This window comes from Festucalex cinctus, chromosome 1 (genome assembly GCF_051991245.1).
Source record: "Festucalex cinctus isolate MCC-2025b chromosome 1, RoL_Fcin_1.0, whole genome shotgun sequence".
Taxonomy (NCBI): domain Eukaryota; kingdom Metazoa; phylum Chordata; class Actinopteri; order Syngnathiformes; family Syngnathidae; genus Festucalex; species Festucalex cinctus.
The window spans coordinates 47,793,083-47,811,201 of NC_135411.1; the positions used below are offsets into that span (position 1 = coordinate 47,793,083).

The window sequence follows — 18,119 nt, forward strand, 5'->3', positions numbered from 1 at the left end:
CTTACTATCTTGGACAAAAATGACTGAAATGCATTCTGAGTCAAAGTTGAAAACGGATTCTCGGTAATGTTATGAATGATTTACTCAAGCTGTGTCTTCAAGTTATAAATCATTTATAAATGTCATCTGGATGTAACTCCACAATTCTTCTTTAGAATGTCTGAAAAAAAATATGTGGAGGGAAACACATTTTCTTAAAGCAATGTAGTGGTAATTATTGAACATAGTGGTTATTTGCTAGATTAGATTTATAATTATATGCTCATCTTGCTGAGAGGGAATGTTTCAGACAACATGAATTCATGTTGAGTTAAAGAGGTGTTGACATGCGTATGTTTACTCACGTGAAGCTAGGAGCAACAGTGGTCATGATGCAAGTAGGTAAGAAAAAAGACAAAATACATAAGTGAGAAGCGCTGTGGCTCAACAAAGACGATTCTGGAGACACAATTGGAGAGAATGTGGCTTACTTCAAAGATACAGTGTGCGGAACCTTCCATAAAAAAAAGATTTCTTCAGTAACTCTTAAATAAATAAATAAATAAATAGTTCTTACAGCTTTGGACTTCATGTCACATTCCTGGAAGAAGAACCTGCTTGCTACATGTGACATAATTTTTTTTTAATTTTTTTTTTTATAAAAATCTACTTACATACTGTACAGTCAGCATGGTAGTATTATCATGCCTGCCTCACAGTCAAGACGTTTTGGGTTTGAATCTGCCCCTATATATGAAATTTGCATATTATCTCTGTGATTGTGTGGGTTTTCTTTCTCTCACAATTAGGCTTTCAATAGCTGTGAATGTTAATGGTTGGTTGTCTATGTTGTCACGTTTCGGTTCGGTGGGGTTGGGTTTTTTGTTACATTTTGGGTGTTCATGTCGTCTTTTGTCTGGTCTTGTCTCCCCTAGTCTTGTTATTGTTAACCTTGTCCACCTGCGTGTGTCTCCCCTTCCCATTATGTGTTACCAATCAGTGCCCTCTGCCTGTTGTGTCTCCCAAGTGTGTCTTGTTAGTGTCTCAGTGTTGGTGATTTAGTAGGGGTGTGCCAAAAAAATCGATTCATAAAAGAATCGAGATTTTCATTTATTAATCGAATCGAATCGATATTAATATCCAAAAATTGATTTTAGTTAAATTAAAAATGAAGAAGAAGGGGGAAAAGGCAGTTGTAGCCCACATGCTGTTTTTGTGGAAAAAGGCACTTACAATACAAAATTAATAAATGTTTAAACAAAAAAAAGACACTTTTATGTCTCTATTTGTCATTTTGTCTTGCAAAGCAGACTGGAGTAGATCATGACAATCTTGTGCATGTCTGTAAATTGAAGCAGAAATCATTTGTCAATCAAATAATTTTGAATCGAAAATCGTTTGAATCGAGAATCGATTCTGAATCGAATCGTAGACCCAAAAATCGTAATCGAATCGAATCGTGACACAGTCAAAGATTCCCAGCCCTATTATTTAGTCTGTGTTGTGTGTTCCCTCCGTGTTCACTCGGTGTGGGAGCGTTGTTCCGTTAGGTTCCATCTTGTCTTGTCTTGTCCTGTTGTCGCTTTTCCCCTTGCCAAACCAAGTCTCCCCATATCGTCCGAGCCAAGTCATCCCTCGTCAAGCCAAGTATCCAAGCCAAGTGGCCCCATGAGTTGTCAAGTGGCCCCACGAGTTGTCAAGTGGCCCCACGTCCTGGCAAGTGGCCCCACATTCTGGCAAGTGACCCCATGTTCTGCCAAGCGGCCCCCCGTTCTACCAAGTTTCGTCCCTCCTCTCTCATCCCATCCTCCTGTCTTATTTGTTAACCATAAAGTCCTCACGTTCCCCTCTCCGTCATGTCTCAACACCTGTGTCCATCCATCACAGCCATGCACCACCCCTTCCTGACACATGTGCCCTGGCGACCAGTCGAGGATGAAAAGCATTTATAATAAAGTAATCATCATACCAACCGAAAAAACATATATAATAAACGAAAAAATAGATCTAATTCACAGATTATTATTATCTTTTTTAATTAACGCGGATTTCCATTATCACGAGTAGTTTCTGGAATGTAACACCTGTGAAAAACGAGGGAACACTGTATATATATATTATATTATATTTAGCGAAGGGTCCTGAACCTGAGACAGAAGTTCAAGGAAACTACGCTATTATTCTATTTATTTATTTATATATTTATTTTATTTATTGAATGAATGAACTGTAAATAATATTTTATCTTCTGGAAGCACAGTAACTAGGTTTAGAGAGAGTGGAGTGTTTCTGTACGTAATATATACCTTCCACATGTTGACCTCTTTGCCGTAGACGACCGCCATGTTGTTCACTTTGCTTTTTTGAATGTTGAGTCTCGCAGTATCATTCAGCTCCTCCGCCACAAACCCCATAAAAGAGTTGTCTGGGGTGTGAGCTGCCAGAGGATAAACGACACCAATTAGCTGACTACTTATTTTGAAAAGAAAATATACAATCTTTTGAAGCATTGAAAATTGCAATTCACATCCTAAAATCATAATTACAATGAAATACAAGAGTTCCAAAGATTTTGTCGTGATTATGTGTTGTTGGTGAGCCAGTGTGATTGCGGCCAGGGAACTGCTGGCCACATTTGGCTGCTTGACGCATATGCGGCGAAGCAGCTGTTCCGAGGGCACTCACAGCTCCGCTCCCTCAAGCTCAGCTTGGAGCGGTCCGACAACTCACAAGACAGTCACACTGCAGCTGTGCCAATTTGGACAGACCGTCAAGTGCGTGTGGAGGAGTGTGAGTAATCCTTATCACACCTCTATCAGTATCACGTAAAAAAAAATATGCACATACGGAACATGGTCATGTACTGTTGGCTGTTAAGGTTCCAGTAGCCCCAGTTGGTTCTGTAGCCATGCAGAGTGGCATATTCCTCATGGTTGTATGCCGGCTCGGTGCCAAAAGTGTCGATCACACGGATGTGGCACCTGGGGGAAAAAAATATGAAGTGGCGCTATAAAAAGAATAAATAACGTGCTTGCTTTCAGATGTGCTCACCTTGATGAATTGGATGACTAAAAATAAATATAGCCACACCTATCTGTTTTTTTTCTATCAGAGGAGTTGAAAACAGGAAACACTTTGATCTTTTGATTTCTGTGTGCGTTGAATCCATCATTCCACAGTGAGTATATCCTAGACAGTCCATCAGGTTTGTAATTTAATTATTCAAATGACAATACTTTGCCAATTTGACAACTTCATGTTAAACTAGACTAAGTGCAATTTCGGGAGAAATTGCATGGGAATGCTGAAAGCTGAATGCCAATAGCTGAATGCTAAGATTTGAATTCATGTAGAATGCTTATGAAGTAAACTGAGAGACAAAATATGAAATTATGACCTCCTGGTTACTGGACAATGCACTTTACCAACTGTGCCACCGAGCAGTATCAGACACCTGGTAATTGATGATAAATTATATGTATGGAAGTGGGCGTGGAAAGTTCAATATCTGTCCCATTGAAAATGAATGAGGAAAAGTTGATATTGCAAGTTAAATAGTGCAAATACCGTAAGTAATGTGGAATCAGGCGATATATATATACCCCGGGAGGTGTGAATTTGTGAAGCTAGTTGAAATTTGATCAGTGTAAATTGGATGTATTATGTGGGAGTTGTTACACGGCAAAAAAGTGTGGAGAATAAAAATCACAATAACATGTGGGAATGCTTCAGCATTCCTACAATAAAAATGAATAAATAAATAAATAAATAACAGCAACAACTATAAAAAATATTATAATCAGAAATCTTACTTAACAGTCTTTTGTCTTGATTCTTCGAGCTTGGGTCAGTGAAAGTCAATTTGATACGATTGACAAAAGATTTAAGAATCAGTGTTGCTATAGTAACTGACTACAATAGTAATCTATCCTGCTGAATATGTCATTCTAGAATGCTTATTAACAAGCATGATTTTTGCACAACTCTTACAACCTAAATACTGGAAATCTTCAAATAAGACATTTTCAATTACAGTATTTGACCCTTAAAAGCCACTATTTTTAAGAGTGCTGAAATTTAATTAGGAGTGCACCCCTGCATTTAATTTTAAATGGGCTGAATGAGCCCGTTAGATCAGCACTAAACACAAAATGATCACACGGGGATGCCTGCAATCAATTGACGTAATCCAATTGGAGAAGATTTATCACTGCCTGCATCCATAAACCGTGCCGGGCCTCGAAAAGGAATGTAAGCAATTACAAAATAGTGTAAAACTTTCTTATGGAGGACCAAAAATGCAAACATAATAAATAAATAAATAAATATTTGTAAAAATAAAAATGGATTTTAAAACGTAATTAAAAAATTAAATAAAAAAAATAAACATCAAAAAATATATTGTAAAAAATAGAAAAAAAATAATTATAAAGATAAATGTGGAAATAAATACAATAATAAATATATAAATAGAATTAAATGTCAATCAAATAAAAACTCCATATTATGTTGACATTTTTGGTCATCCATACTTTCTCAGATGAGGCGTGTTGATCAGTATCCCAAATTGGATAGCCGCTGCTGGTCCTTATTTTTGATTTTTATTATTTGATTTTACTGCGATTGGCTGGCAACCAGTCCGGGGTGTCCCCCGCCTACCACCCAGAGCCAGCTGAGATAGGCTCCAGCTCCCCCCGCGACCCTTGCGAGGAATAAGCGGTCAAGGAAATGGATGGATGGATGGATGGATTTGATTTTTTTTTTTTTTTTTTTTATGTAGCAGCTTAGTAAAAGTGTAGTAGAACTGCTTTTCCAATGGTACAGTATATTCAGTTATGATGTGCTTCTATCGCAACAATTCACTCATAGTTACATAATGTACTTGTATTTATAATTACTGTGATTTTCTCCAACATTTTATAGTATTCTGTGGTATAAATACTGTAAATTGTACCTCAGTATATGGCTATGAGAAATTTGGCATCTTATGCTTCATTAATTTCCAAATGAAATAATTTCAAACATACTATAAGTGTTAGCTTACTGCACCTGGTTGGAGGCTACTTGAGGAATATTGCTATTTGTATTAAACAATTCATCAATTGAACAGTGGTTTATCACACACCAAAATGCACACAAAAGTGAGTTCACCACTCACATATTCACAGATTTTTTTTTCAGTTTTGTTTTTAGTTTGAAAAAAATATTTAAAAATATTGTTTGGCTTCTTACATGTATTTATTTTTAAGTGTAAAATACTAACTTGTGCTTCTTCAGTGACAGCCCCATGTGCTGCTTCATCTGCTGCAGGCCGTGGTAGTCTGTGTAGATGAGGTCAAAGGGCAGCGGGCCGGTCAGAGGGCAGCTTCCTCTTCCTGGAGGGACCCCCAAAAACCTGCATATATGATATCAATACAAGTTGTTTTGTGACCTATTTTCCACATTGAAATGAAGTTGATTGTGTTTTTGATTTCAAAAAATGTATTGCATGAAAACACAATGTTGTTGGAAAAGTTCCAACAAAGCCAGCGTAATACATGACATAAATATGCGGAAAAGAGAATATGTCACTTCACTGTGATAACCATGTTGTAATTTATTCATATGCAGCGAGACTCCACATTGGCTGTTAGTTAACTTCCACAAATAAGTACAGGCCATAAAAGAACCATCAAAGTAGCTCATTTAGATTAGTACAGTTGAAGTACTGCATTATGCATTTTTTTTTTTTTATCCAGATGCTCAGCATTGATCAATGCCACTTTCTCAGGGAAAGAGTATGCGTGTGCATAAGTGTCGCTTATACACACATGCACATACTTATTAAGCGAGTATGAAATCGTTCTGGTTGATGTATAGATACAGACACAGCGAGTGTTCAAACAGTACGAATCAAAGAAGAGCCCAATTGCATTGTGAAGCATGTCAGTGCTCTCAGGAAGATGATGGTGAGGCCGTCTCAAGTCTCACAATAGACGAGGCGGCCAATTTGTCCACACGGCCTGTTTTGGATCTCATAAGAACAAACGCACGCACACACATAATCTGCGCAACACTAACAACACATCTTTAACACCGTGACTGCTTTCAAGCATTATTTCTGCTGAATGTGTTTGTCACGATGCCTTCATGGTGCTTGTCACATCATGTAAAATGTCGTCTTCAAGTGTGTGACAGTGCTTTGTTTGGATGTGCGTTACATGAATAAGGCATGAATGACGTTTGGTAGCGCTCAGACATATTCAAATGCAAAAATAAATACTATACTGTGGTCGGGTTCTTTCATCGATTACTGTTTTTTTTTTTTTTACGTTTAATTCATCAGAGTCTCCATTTTCAGAAAGTGCCAGACTTCTCCCTTTACTGTTCTTTTTTTCTTTTTCTTTTTTCTTTTTTTTTTTAAGAGCTCAGAATTGTTCATTCGGTAGTCTTACCGATTCAATGTCTTATCATCATTGCTCTTTGTGTGTGTGTGTGTGTGTGTGTGTGTGTGTGGGTGTGTGTGTGTGTGTGTGTGTGTGTGTGTGTGTATGTGTGTGTGTGTGTGTGTGTGTGTGTGTGCGTGCGTTTGTGTAAGTTTGTGTGCGTGCGTTTGCGTGCGTGTGTGCGCGTGCGTGCAAATACGTATAAATTTATACTCATTAATTCACCTAAAACCTTATAAATATCCCATTACCCTTCACCTTAACCAGGTACTTCAGAGTCTCTCCAGAGTCGTGAGGTTCAAACGGTCAGGAGACCAGAGAAAAGGTCAGAAAAGATAAAAAGAAAAGAAAGATAAATCAAAGTGAAATCCAGCACCGACCAAACACTTCCTGCCTTCCCCATTGTTACAAAATCAAAGTCTTACGCCAACCACAGAAGCCTCTAAATTCCAGCAAATTTAGCGAGATCTCAAGAGACCAGAGGAAAAACTAAAGAGAGGAAGGAGGGAAGGATCGATGAGGCAGAGTGAGATCCATAGAAGCCAGTACATCCAATCCATCAAAGTGAAATTTACTGTTATTCTTATGCATGGCAAATGCCAATCTCTAACATATTTTAAACCGTCTGCTTAATAATTCGATAAATAATGGAATTCATTTACTGATGCCGGTAGCTAAATATTCCCAATCTGGTATTTAACTCAAATGTGCTTATTTTAAGAAAATAACTGAGATCACTTACTGTCACTGAACTGTTAAAGAAAAAAAAAAGTATGAGTGAGCTTTAACAGATTTCTTTTTGGATGCTGCTTTGTGTACTGAAAAACCTCAATTAATATCAATCTGTTGTAAAATTAGAGATGTTCGATATCACTTTTTTCAGCACAAAAACTCAACTTTTAAGTAGTTGCCAACACTGATACCAAGTACCGATACCAATAGTACAATTGATACATAACATTTTCCCTAAAAAACAATGACAGATCATTCAAAAAAAAAATAAAAAATACATATCCATCCATCCATCCATTTTCTTGTCCGCGTAGCGATACCTTGAAATAAGGTCTGGCATCGGCCTAATAAAGATGCCTTGCCCATCCCTAGTTAAAATACAAATAAAAAGTGACTATGACAAAGTGTTAAAGAAGATCTGGTTTCACTTGGGACAAAGAACATCCAGTATGTATCCAGCTGTGATAGCATGTTGTAGTATCATAATTTGGGCCTTAACGACTAATCACAGATGTTAGCTCTTTTATTTATTTATTTATTTATTTATTTTTTACACAAGACAAAAATGACATTCAAACACCCCACTAAAAAAAAGGCACAAAAACAAACATTGGCCCAATTTTGCAGATTTGTTATAAAGTTAAACAAATGGTATAGGCCAAAGCATTTTAAAAGAGTCAAATGTTCTGCCTCTAATTCATATCAACTTGCAACTTGGGTGCACTGATGAGCACTTAAATGATATTCGGAAATTTGGCTGTTACTGATAGGATTTGATGCAAAACAATGTGCGCTCATTTTTGTTGAGAAATGTCATTTCATACTATGAGAATGTTTGCACGGTGAGAAAACCTCCTCCTTGTAGACTAGCAGTACATACACAGTGAATGCTGTTAATTATAGAATAGTTAAGACAGAGATGTATCACCTGAATTTATCCATGACCTAGTTGAGTTGTGTATAATTCATATAATGTGAAGTGTATCTAATCAGACACAACGCTACTGCAGGCAAACACTTTATTTCAAGTGGGTGAAGCCAAATGTTCACCCAAATAACATGCTGAGTGGTTCCGAAATGATTTTCGAAGCAAAGGAGACCACATGAAAAGAAAGCACATTCCTATGTGGAGTGAATAATTGAGTCAGTGTGGAGAAAGTGACAACGGTAATTTCTGAGTAGTAAAGACTAATCAAAAGTGCAGTTTTTCAGTGTCTATTGGTAAAAATGTAGATTTTTGTGGGGAGCACTTGAAAATACAAACATTGTCATGCTGTTGTCATTTCCACATTTTTCTTATAGAATACACAGTCCGTCATTATTTGGACATTGAACAGCGTGAGCGTTGCAACCTTGTAGCAGCTGGTTGTCGAAACTAAATGGGTGAATGAGCAGGAATGTGTCAGCTAATAATGGCACTTTAAGCTGCAGTTCCATCAATCAAAAGCTACACACAGATGGATTTCTGCACTTACGCTACTAAAGAGCCATTCACTTGAGCAACATTTGCTCTCGATGCTGTCAGCTACATATCCGCAGAGGACAATATTAGAATTATGGTCGACTGCCTTTTTGGGGGGGACTGGATGACCTCCTTTTAGCTATAATCCTTTCAAATACGGTACTGTTTATATAAAAGATCAATTTGAGCTACTGACTTCAACAACGGCCAATTAAAACCACCCCAACATGTCTTCTTATTGCTCATTAATGTAAAAGCTCATGTAGGTATTATGGCAACTAAGAGTGAAGTGTTACGTGGCATCACTCCTATGAGATCCACTGATGCTGCTAGAAGTGTAATTGGATATATGCAAATGTGGTTGGAAGTGATAGTAAAAGGATTAAAGTGCAATGAAGAGTTTGAAGGTGTGTACACACATAACACACGCTAACATCTATTTCCCCCAAGAGAAATTACAATGAGACCTTTGATTTCCTAGTGACTCAAATGATGAAATTACATTTCCGAAAAAGCGCCTTGATCAAGCTCTTCACAAAAATTCCATGTGTTTTTTTTTCTCTTCTATATTCTTCTCATCTTACAACATTTGAGGAAAACTGTTTTATGTTTGCATGATTCCGTGAGCTGTATATGTTTTACTATATGAACTGTTATACTGTGTTAAGATGAATGATGTGAAAAAGGACATCAAAACACCACAGAACTAAAGGTGGCCTTGACTTGCGTACCATCGGTTGATGAATGATGTACAGTAGGTTACTGGAAATGTTATACATTAGGCGACATACAATATCTGCTCAGTTATAGGGATTCTATATATACATCAATAATAAATCATCAGGGCAAGAAATCAAATTTTAGGGAGGAGGTGGTGTGAGGAACTGCAGTGCAAAGTCAGCAACTCATTTGTATTCTCGCCATATTTCCATTTTCTCTGGCTTCTAGAAGCCCACTGAGCAGCGGTGCACATGAACACCTCATTTTCGGATATAGAACGTTCATTAATTAAGGACGACGTGAGAACGATGTTTGACAATGAAATCAAAATGGTGTTAAGTGTTCAGCCTCCTTGATGAAGTATTGAGAAATTCCTAGTACTTGTGCATTTTTTTTTTTTTTTTTTTTTTTAAGAATATCTCATTAACCAAATTTTGTACGCGGCACAGCACATTTGAGAAAAATGTCCCAGAATCCACAGTTATAAGTTATATGTTTGTAAACTGTAAAAAGAAAAGAACTGATGAAAAAGTATGTAATGAATGGAGTTGGATTGATAAAATTATCTGCTCTATCAACAGTCAAATACTTTACACGTATTATTAGTTTTGAACATATAAACACATTGCGTGTGTAAAATACAAGATGAAGTAAAGATAAAACTTTAAAGTAGGAAAGAAAAAAAATGTCAATAAATTAAATAGCGCTATTACTGCAATACCCAGAGTCCCACAGACCAAAAAGGCCAGATAGGACTCCTTCTTCAGTCATCCACCATGCCGCCTCCATGAATTATTATTTATTAAATTACAAATTGTATCTTTGTTCATCTATCGGTCTATGCCAGCAGGTTGTAGTGGCAAGTAGAACAATTAAATGCTCTTCAATTAGATGACAGAAGGTACACTCAACCTGCGTATCCACCTGTTGCTATTCATACCAACAGAAGTCAAGGCTTCACAAATTAAAGGTCAAAATCTTTTGCAATAAACTGTGCATGGTTGTATTGTGTGGGGAAAGCTTAAAGATGTTAGGGATTGTGCCATCGATTGACACTGTTCAGGGCTAGGGCAGATTTTGGTCATCACAAAAATAAAATCGCATTACTTTTCACTTAATGGTTCTCACAAGAGGCTTACATTGCTGCAGCTTTTGGTTTCTATCATAAAGCATAGAAAGTGAGGCAAATCAATCAGAATGCTGCAAGGTGAGCGCATAAGTTCTGGCAGTGCAAATCGAGACTCCCAGTATAACGACGATCATCTTTTCTCGTCGTTTCTGATTTGACACCTCATTGTCTCTGGCCAAACCCGACTGCGACTGATTACCCGTGGATTTGGTGGACGGATAATTCTAAAAATAAATCCTTAGTTACTGTGACAGTTTCACACCATTAACACACTTGAGAAAGGAGTGGCTACTCTCGATGTCTTGGAGAAGCCCACAGAATAATAAATGAAAAGCCATTGGCAAAATGCAAAGCAGCACTCATATGGTGCATATGAATGCACAAGACAGAATAGAAATGGATATAAAAGCATGAGGTGAAGCCAGTGTCAACGGCAGAACGGCAGAAGAAGAAGAAGAAGATTACAACATTCTAGTGAGAAGCCTCCTGTGCAATGAGGTGACAGGGGTCTCGCTGAACGCATTAACACTGATGCCATCTTGTATTCAGTTCCGATTATCTCTGTATGACAACATTACTTCATGTCCGCATGTGTACTTGATGTCTCCAGACTGAGCCAATTCCTTGCTCCATCCTCTCATCCTGCTGCAAATGTTGCAGACTAATTAGCCATTCTTGCTCTTAGAGCAAATGTGACATCAATATACCCACCCACACACACGCACATTCAGTCAATGTTGTTGCAACCAGCGCTGTGACCAAACAGCAATGATGTCATCACCGCTGTTATTGAGGAGCTTCTTCCTCGTTTCTTCTTTTTACTGCTGCTGCTGTGTATTTACAAGTGTCTGAGCAGCTCCCCGCATGAGTCAATGCCAAATCAACATGCAAGATCAAAATGCTATCAGAAATAGTGCACTCAGGCAAAGCAGTATGCACATCTATCTATTTTCTATACTCCTCCTCATCCCCTTCAGGGTCACAGGGAGCTGGAGCCTATCCCTGCTGACGTTGGGCAAACTGCAGCCTGGACTGGTTGCCAATCAATCACCTGGTGCATATAGAGACCGACAACCACTCCTGCACGGAAAACAAGTAAACCGCTATACAATTTGCACAATTCCATTTCATTCATCTTTATCACATTCATAGAAATTTGGACTTCAGGAATTAACAATTATGTGATGCAGCCTCTCGTCTGTCTAAATGTATCACCCACACTGATTGGTTGCCATATTCTACTTTGCCATTAGTCAGTCTATTGAACTACAGTCTGAGTCAGAATCTGAGTCACATTTCAATGTAACAAGATTAACCCAAGGAGTCACTGACTGTAGACGGTACTGTATATATAGATGATATAGAATAGATGATGAAATATACTGCAGATTTGTGCTTTGTTACACACTGTGCGAGACAACGCTTACTTTGTCATGAACTGAGGAACGGAAGGTTTTTGTGATGTTGCAGAAAAAAAGGTGGACCCAAGTGCAGGGAAGCAGGGAACCAAGACCGGGGAGAAGGAGTAATCTAAAAAATAATTTAATTTCAAAAGAACAGAATGGCAAACTTGGCAGTGGGATAAAGCAAAGCACTAAATTAACAACGTCCAAAAATAAAGTTCCAAGTAGGAATAAATTCATGACAAAAGAAATGTTATTACCGAGACTCATGACAGCAACAGCAGCACACAATAACAAAGAACAGATACAGACTGACATAAAGCAGGCAACAAAATAACAAATAACTGATGAAACAATGATGTACACCTGGACAAGACACGAGTGGTTTAGCGGCAAGAAACTTGTACGGCTACATTGAAAAGGGCTTTCGTGTGGACAGGGCCTAAATTTTATCATAATATAATACCAAATCAACAAAATTACAGATTATGACTGAAATAACGATGACTATTCTTCAAGGTATTTTTCAATAATGGACTAATTGTCACTTCCACTTAAATGAGTTTGAACAGATCCAGTTAGTTATCAAGACTATTCAAGATTGTCCAACAATCAGCTCTGCAAGATGATCAAATTGCTGGAGATTAATGACAAAATTATCATTCATTTGAAATGTCTATATGCCGATTGTAGCCCCCCCCCCCCCCCAAAAAAAAAAGATACCAAATAGTAAATAGGGATGGTGCAGTGGAGCATGTGGCCAGCTTGTGTCCAGTCTTCCTCAGAGTCAGAGATTCTGAATTTAAAACTGGTCTTGTATAAAAAATGTTCACACACAGTATTCAGAACTCTTAATATATGAACTGCAGAGTGCCATAGTGAGCCTCTTCCCAAAGCAAGGGTGGCAAAGCTACGAGTAGGAGATGTAAATAGAGCTGAGCCTGAGGGAATCTGTGGGAGCACAACCCACATAACGATAAGTCAATTTAATAACAAGTGGGCGAGTAAAAATAAGGAATTGAGAGATATGTATGAATATTGCTCAGTAACAATCATGCGGAATGGATTTACAAATGTTGCTTATGACTGAGCAATTTAGAAATGCCATTTATACAAGTGGGATGTAATGTTTATATACCAGAGTTGGAAGTAATTCACATATGTGTGAGTCACAAGCAAGCCTATGGGGCGAAAATAAATAAATAAATAAATAACTCAAACAAGTCAAGTGCCATCGCCACCAAATTTCAATCAGGTCGTAGCTCAAGTAATAAAAGCTTGCACAGTCACAACATAAATTGGACTGTATATTTTTCACTGATCATAACACAAAAGTAGTACACTAATATCTTTAATAGATAATTAAAAGAACACACAAATGTAAATCTCCATCTTTAAAAATGAAACAATTTAAGAGAATGGAATCAAATTATTGGCTATGTACAGTACAGCACTGATCCTACAAGAATGCATGCATACGTTTTGTGTTTGCCCAGGTGTTTAGTTACAGCTACAAAATATTCAACACCGTTTCTGCGATGGTAATCCTGATTTGGTTCAGTTTTTCGTCTGTTCTGAAAAAAAAGAAAAAATGAATTAGGCCATTATGAAGGTTAAAAGTTGGTTTTGGTGCCAATCTGTTTCCAAAATATATAAGCGTGTGTACATGGGTGAACTGCCACACCAAATATGGCAGACACCAGTCAATGTGTACAAGTCTTTAAAAATGTATAAATATGTTCTATTTTAAATGTGTATACAAAAGTGTCCCAAAGACGTGTTTCTACATTTTTATGTCTTTTTTTTTATATGCTAGAGCATACCGAAGGCTTTGATGCAGCCTCCAAACTGCAAAGAATGGTTGGAAAAAAAATGGTAGTTAATGCACAAATGGCCAGCAGGTGGCAGCAGAGCAAAGGAGATCTACCAGGGCCATGTTGAGAAAAAAAAGCTCAATTACTCACAATTCTAAGCAGATTTGTGAATAATGATGAAACTTAACTATATTCTAATACTAATTGCCACAATACGGGAACAGATAGAAATATACTTTTATTCCTGATGAAAGAAGAGACTTTAATCTTTCTTTTGGTAGGTTCCATGTTATAGCAATAGGACCAATATTCTGTGGGCCTTGCAAACTCAGTCAAAATCCAGTAAAACAGCTGGGAATGAAGGGGGTTGCTTCTGTGAAAATGGCTGGGAGGAAATTAGTTAAATCACCATCATTTTTTAAAAATGTAGTTCTAAGATTACAATCTTGGTAGTTTATAATCTATTACTTTATTTTCCTTTCAATTAAATGCATGAATAGTATGAAGTTTAGTTAATATTTGACCAGCTATTGGTGAGCTAAACTGCAAAGCTAACCTACCTAGCTAGCTTAGCTTCACAGTTCACACAGCTAGCTTAACAATGTCTGAGAGACACACAGGTAAATGCTATATACAGTAAGTTGCATCTCATATCTTCCAGTTGCTACTGTCTTTTTTTCCAACTTCATCAAATAACCCTTGAATAAAAATGTATGGAATTCATCTTTGGTACTTCCTACATGACCCTTGCTCAATGAGCCAAACTCAGCCCCCGTCTTATAGTGTAGCCCAATAGTGGCTGGGTTAACAGGTTAACCTTAACGGCGAGCATAACACTAAACATCGATCAAAAACAAAAGGCACACTATATTAAAAGACACACAGAATGGCTTGTGAAGGCATGGAGTTCAAGACAAAGTCGAGTCTTTCATTAGTTTTAACCAAGCAAGTCGCAAGTCATAAAATCAGCCACTCGAGCCGATGCGGGTCCGACTCATATGGCTCCAGTCCCCCCCCCCCCCCCCCCCATCTCTGATATATAAACTGACTGCATCCCAAAGAGGTTGATAAATCCACTTGGCTTCAATTTCAGCCTCCCCATTATATTTTCCCTCAGGCTGCACATTTTATTTCCTGATGAATAGAGTCCAGAGGAATGCTGCCTGCATCTATAAATGTATATTTACTAACAAGCTATCCACTGTGAGTCTCGAAAGCAGAATCTGCTGATTCACAAACACAGGACATTAGCAGTTATGATTTAACAACCCTAACTATGTCATATGTTTGTTTGGCATTTGCTTTTTCGTTCAGCTGGCCCAATTCCAACATTTATCATGCAATGTGGCGTCAGACATTGATAATGCAGCTTTGTTGTTTTAAAGAACCCTTCCACAGGAATAATTTTGTCAGAGTAAAACAATAACTATAGTCCCACATAGTTAGGATTTCACAAAAATATTGCTAATAATTAATAAAATAACTAATCAATCATTTGGTTTCTCCATTAGAGTCAAAAGGGTGTTGATAGAAATGCCTCAAGAATAATAATGACAACCTCTGTTCCTCATCCTCAGCAAACAAACAGATGGCAAACAAATACGACATGCCATTCAGTTTATTTTTCACAATCGGGAAACACAATTTATTTCAATCTGCCAATATGACTGCAGAGTGAGCGATGATGTAAACACACACATTTCTACCCCAAAACACATCTGCTGTAAAGCAAAACTACAGGGTGCAGAGACCAGTAAATGGGTAAAGTTTTATTTCTTTGTCACAGCTGTCTCAATCAGTTTCTCTAATGTGATTGTTTTGGTCCTTTTTCAGGTGCTCCCAGGTGTTTAGTGAATGTAGACACAATCATATTTTATGTGACTCACTTTAGTAGATTAAATAAATTCCATGTTAGCTTATACAGTTCTCTTGACTGTTATGATAACGTTCCCAAAGGAGACAGCCTGCCACAAATCAAAACATCATGACATCAATTAGTCTCCGGTTCGAGTCCAGGCTCGGACCTTCCTGGGTGGAGTTTGCATGTTCTCCCCGTGCCCGCGTGGGTCTTCTCCGGGTACTCCGGTCTCCTCCCACATTCCAAAGACATGCATGGCAGGTTAATTGGGTGCTCCGAATTGTCCCTAGTTGTGTGCTTGTGTGCGTGGATGGTTGTTCGTCTCAGTGTGCCCTGCGATTGGCTGGCAACCAGTCCAGGGTGTCCCCCGCCTACTGCCCAGAGCCAGCTGAGATAGGCGCCAGCAGCCCCCGCGACCCTTGTGAGGAATAAGCGGTCAAGAAAATGGATGGATGGATGGATGACATCAATTAGTGTGGTAAATAATAATGTGGCCAGCTGTAGGCCTGTAGCATTCCCACTGCGGCAAACAATATTTCCCACCTCGCGGATCTGCCGACTCTGCCCTTATCAAAGCACCTTTTCCTCCCAGCCTGCTATTGAAGCTCAAAGGGCAGCCCAAACTCATTAATGCCATTGCCTCTTCTCTACAGCAGTGGATACTTTGCTCACTAACAAGCACACATTATCATCAGCCTGTCTGTGCCGGCTTCTCACCGCCCACAGAAAATCAAATATTGCACACAGGCGTTTTCCCAAAGGTGGAGAAATTCTGAAAGATCACGGACCTGCCGGTTGTCTGCACTCCCCCTATAGCACCTCGCGAGTGTGACAATCGATCAAGTCTTAGATTTGAAGATGAAACCCATGAAATGCCCCTCTACTTGGAAGAAGTGTTGTGCATTTGTGTTAGCGTGTGCGTCTGCCCCATGTCAAGCAACAAGGCTGTTATCACTCTGGACTCAGTGAGCTGCAGCAGGGAGGAGGTGCATAAGCTGCAGTGATGCTGTCAAGCCCTCGGGCAAAAAATGCTCTTTGCAGGAAGCAGGAATTATGAACACTGTTGTGAGGTGCATGTGGGGAAAAAAAGGTGATCAAAAAACTATGTGAGAAACAGCACCATGATTGGACTGTTGATTGCTTTCAGAGAACACCGAGTCGATAATGAGTCATTTTCTTTGAGTAAACAAATGTTAGACGAAGTTAACGATCCACACTGTCATGGATTGTTTAATAAACAGCCGCACAATAGCAGAAAAAGCAGCACATCATTTTAGATTCCAAAGCAGTGGTCAATAGGAGTGCTAGCTACGATCACAAAGAAGACAAAAAGTTAAATAATAAAATGAAAATTTAACATTATAATTAAAACAGGACAAATATATGCATATAGTTGTGCTTTAAAGTTTGTAAACTTCAGAAAAAGGCTTAATGCCCATAAAATCCAAAATACTGTGACAATTGTTTTGATATTTTCAGAAGTTGAAGTTGACATGTGCATGTGAATTTTGCCAACCATTCATAGCATTTTTGCGTCGTTCAGCTATGTTCAGCTTTGTCCATTTACAGTTATGCTCGAAAGTTTACATACCCCAAGGGTATAAACATTCAAGCACAAGAGTATCAATTTTTAGATGTGCAGGATAAAAAGTATATACATTTAATGATGAATCAAATTGAGTCTTTTGTCTCTGGCATCTCATAGGATTATGTAACTTAGACTTTAGGCGCACAGAACATTTTATTAAATGTTTGCCATTTCCCATTTCCAATGAAGTTAGGACTCATACACACACTCTATCTTGTAAAAGTCTTCCCAGAAGAGTGAAAGCAGTAATAGCCGCTAAAACAAGACACATTTAGTGATACGGTACTGATACTTTCTGTAAATGATGTCCTATGATATTGCTCCGTTCAGCTTCTGACCATGTTTATGCATTTTACAGTTCCCCATTTGTATTCACCACCTAAAACATAAGCATACCTGCAAAGAAAAGACAACTAATATTCCTTAATTAACAAAAAAGGTGGGTGGGGGTTATTACATACCCATGGAGCTCCTTGACAGAAACAGAGATCTTGAGGTCGTGTCCAAGCACATAGAGAGCTGTGAGGATGTCGGCCCACTGCACCATCTCACCCAGCGGACCTCCTTTCAGCACCTTTGGGCTGAACACATCTCCAGACTCTTCGGTCAGAAATCCCACATGGACAAGAATCTGTATTCAGGCGAATGGTCGAGAGTGAGCCCAGGAAAGGAGAGTGAAGCAGACTACAGAATGTATTAGTTGACGCAAGTTATGTGATTGGATTTCTAGGGAAGTGTTATTCCAAATTCTTCTTGCCAGTATTTTAGGATTTTTCTGTCTAGACGACATGTGCGCCTCCATCGGGAGGGACTGATGTGTTCACATACTTCATGCTTCAGAGGATTCCCAGACAACCTACCGCTGTGAATACAGTCATGTCAGATTTTAAATTTAACTGTATGTCTAATGAAAGTGATGAAGCCAAAGAAGGAAAGTTTGCACTTGAAACAGCACTTTTCTCTCCAAAATTATACAAATGGAGATGGAAGCTTTTGTTGAAGCATGCCA

General features: G+C 38.4%; 1 protein-coding gene across 1 annotated transcript in view; it reads right to left on the reverse strand.

The window, feature by feature from the left end:
* mgat5b (alpha-1,6-mannosylglycoprotein 6-beta-N-acetylglucosaminyltransferase B) overlaps window positions 1-18,119 on the reverse strand; it is a 62,203-nt gene that overhangs the window by 9,963 nt on the left and 34,121 nt on the right. The window contains exons 8-11 of the mRNA XM_077539062.1: window positions 17,572-17,741; window positions 5,243-5,374; window positions 2,827-2,960; window positions 2,286-2,416 (exon numbers count right to left, since the gene is read on the reverse strand). Of these exons, the coding sequence (XP_077395188.1) occupies window positions 2,286-2,416; window positions 2,827-2,960; window positions 5,243-5,374; window positions 17,572-17,741 (567 nt within the window). The remainder of the gene's footprint in view (window positions 1-2,285; window positions 2,417-2,826; window positions 2,961-5,242; window positions 5,375-17,571; window positions 17,742-18,119) is intronic.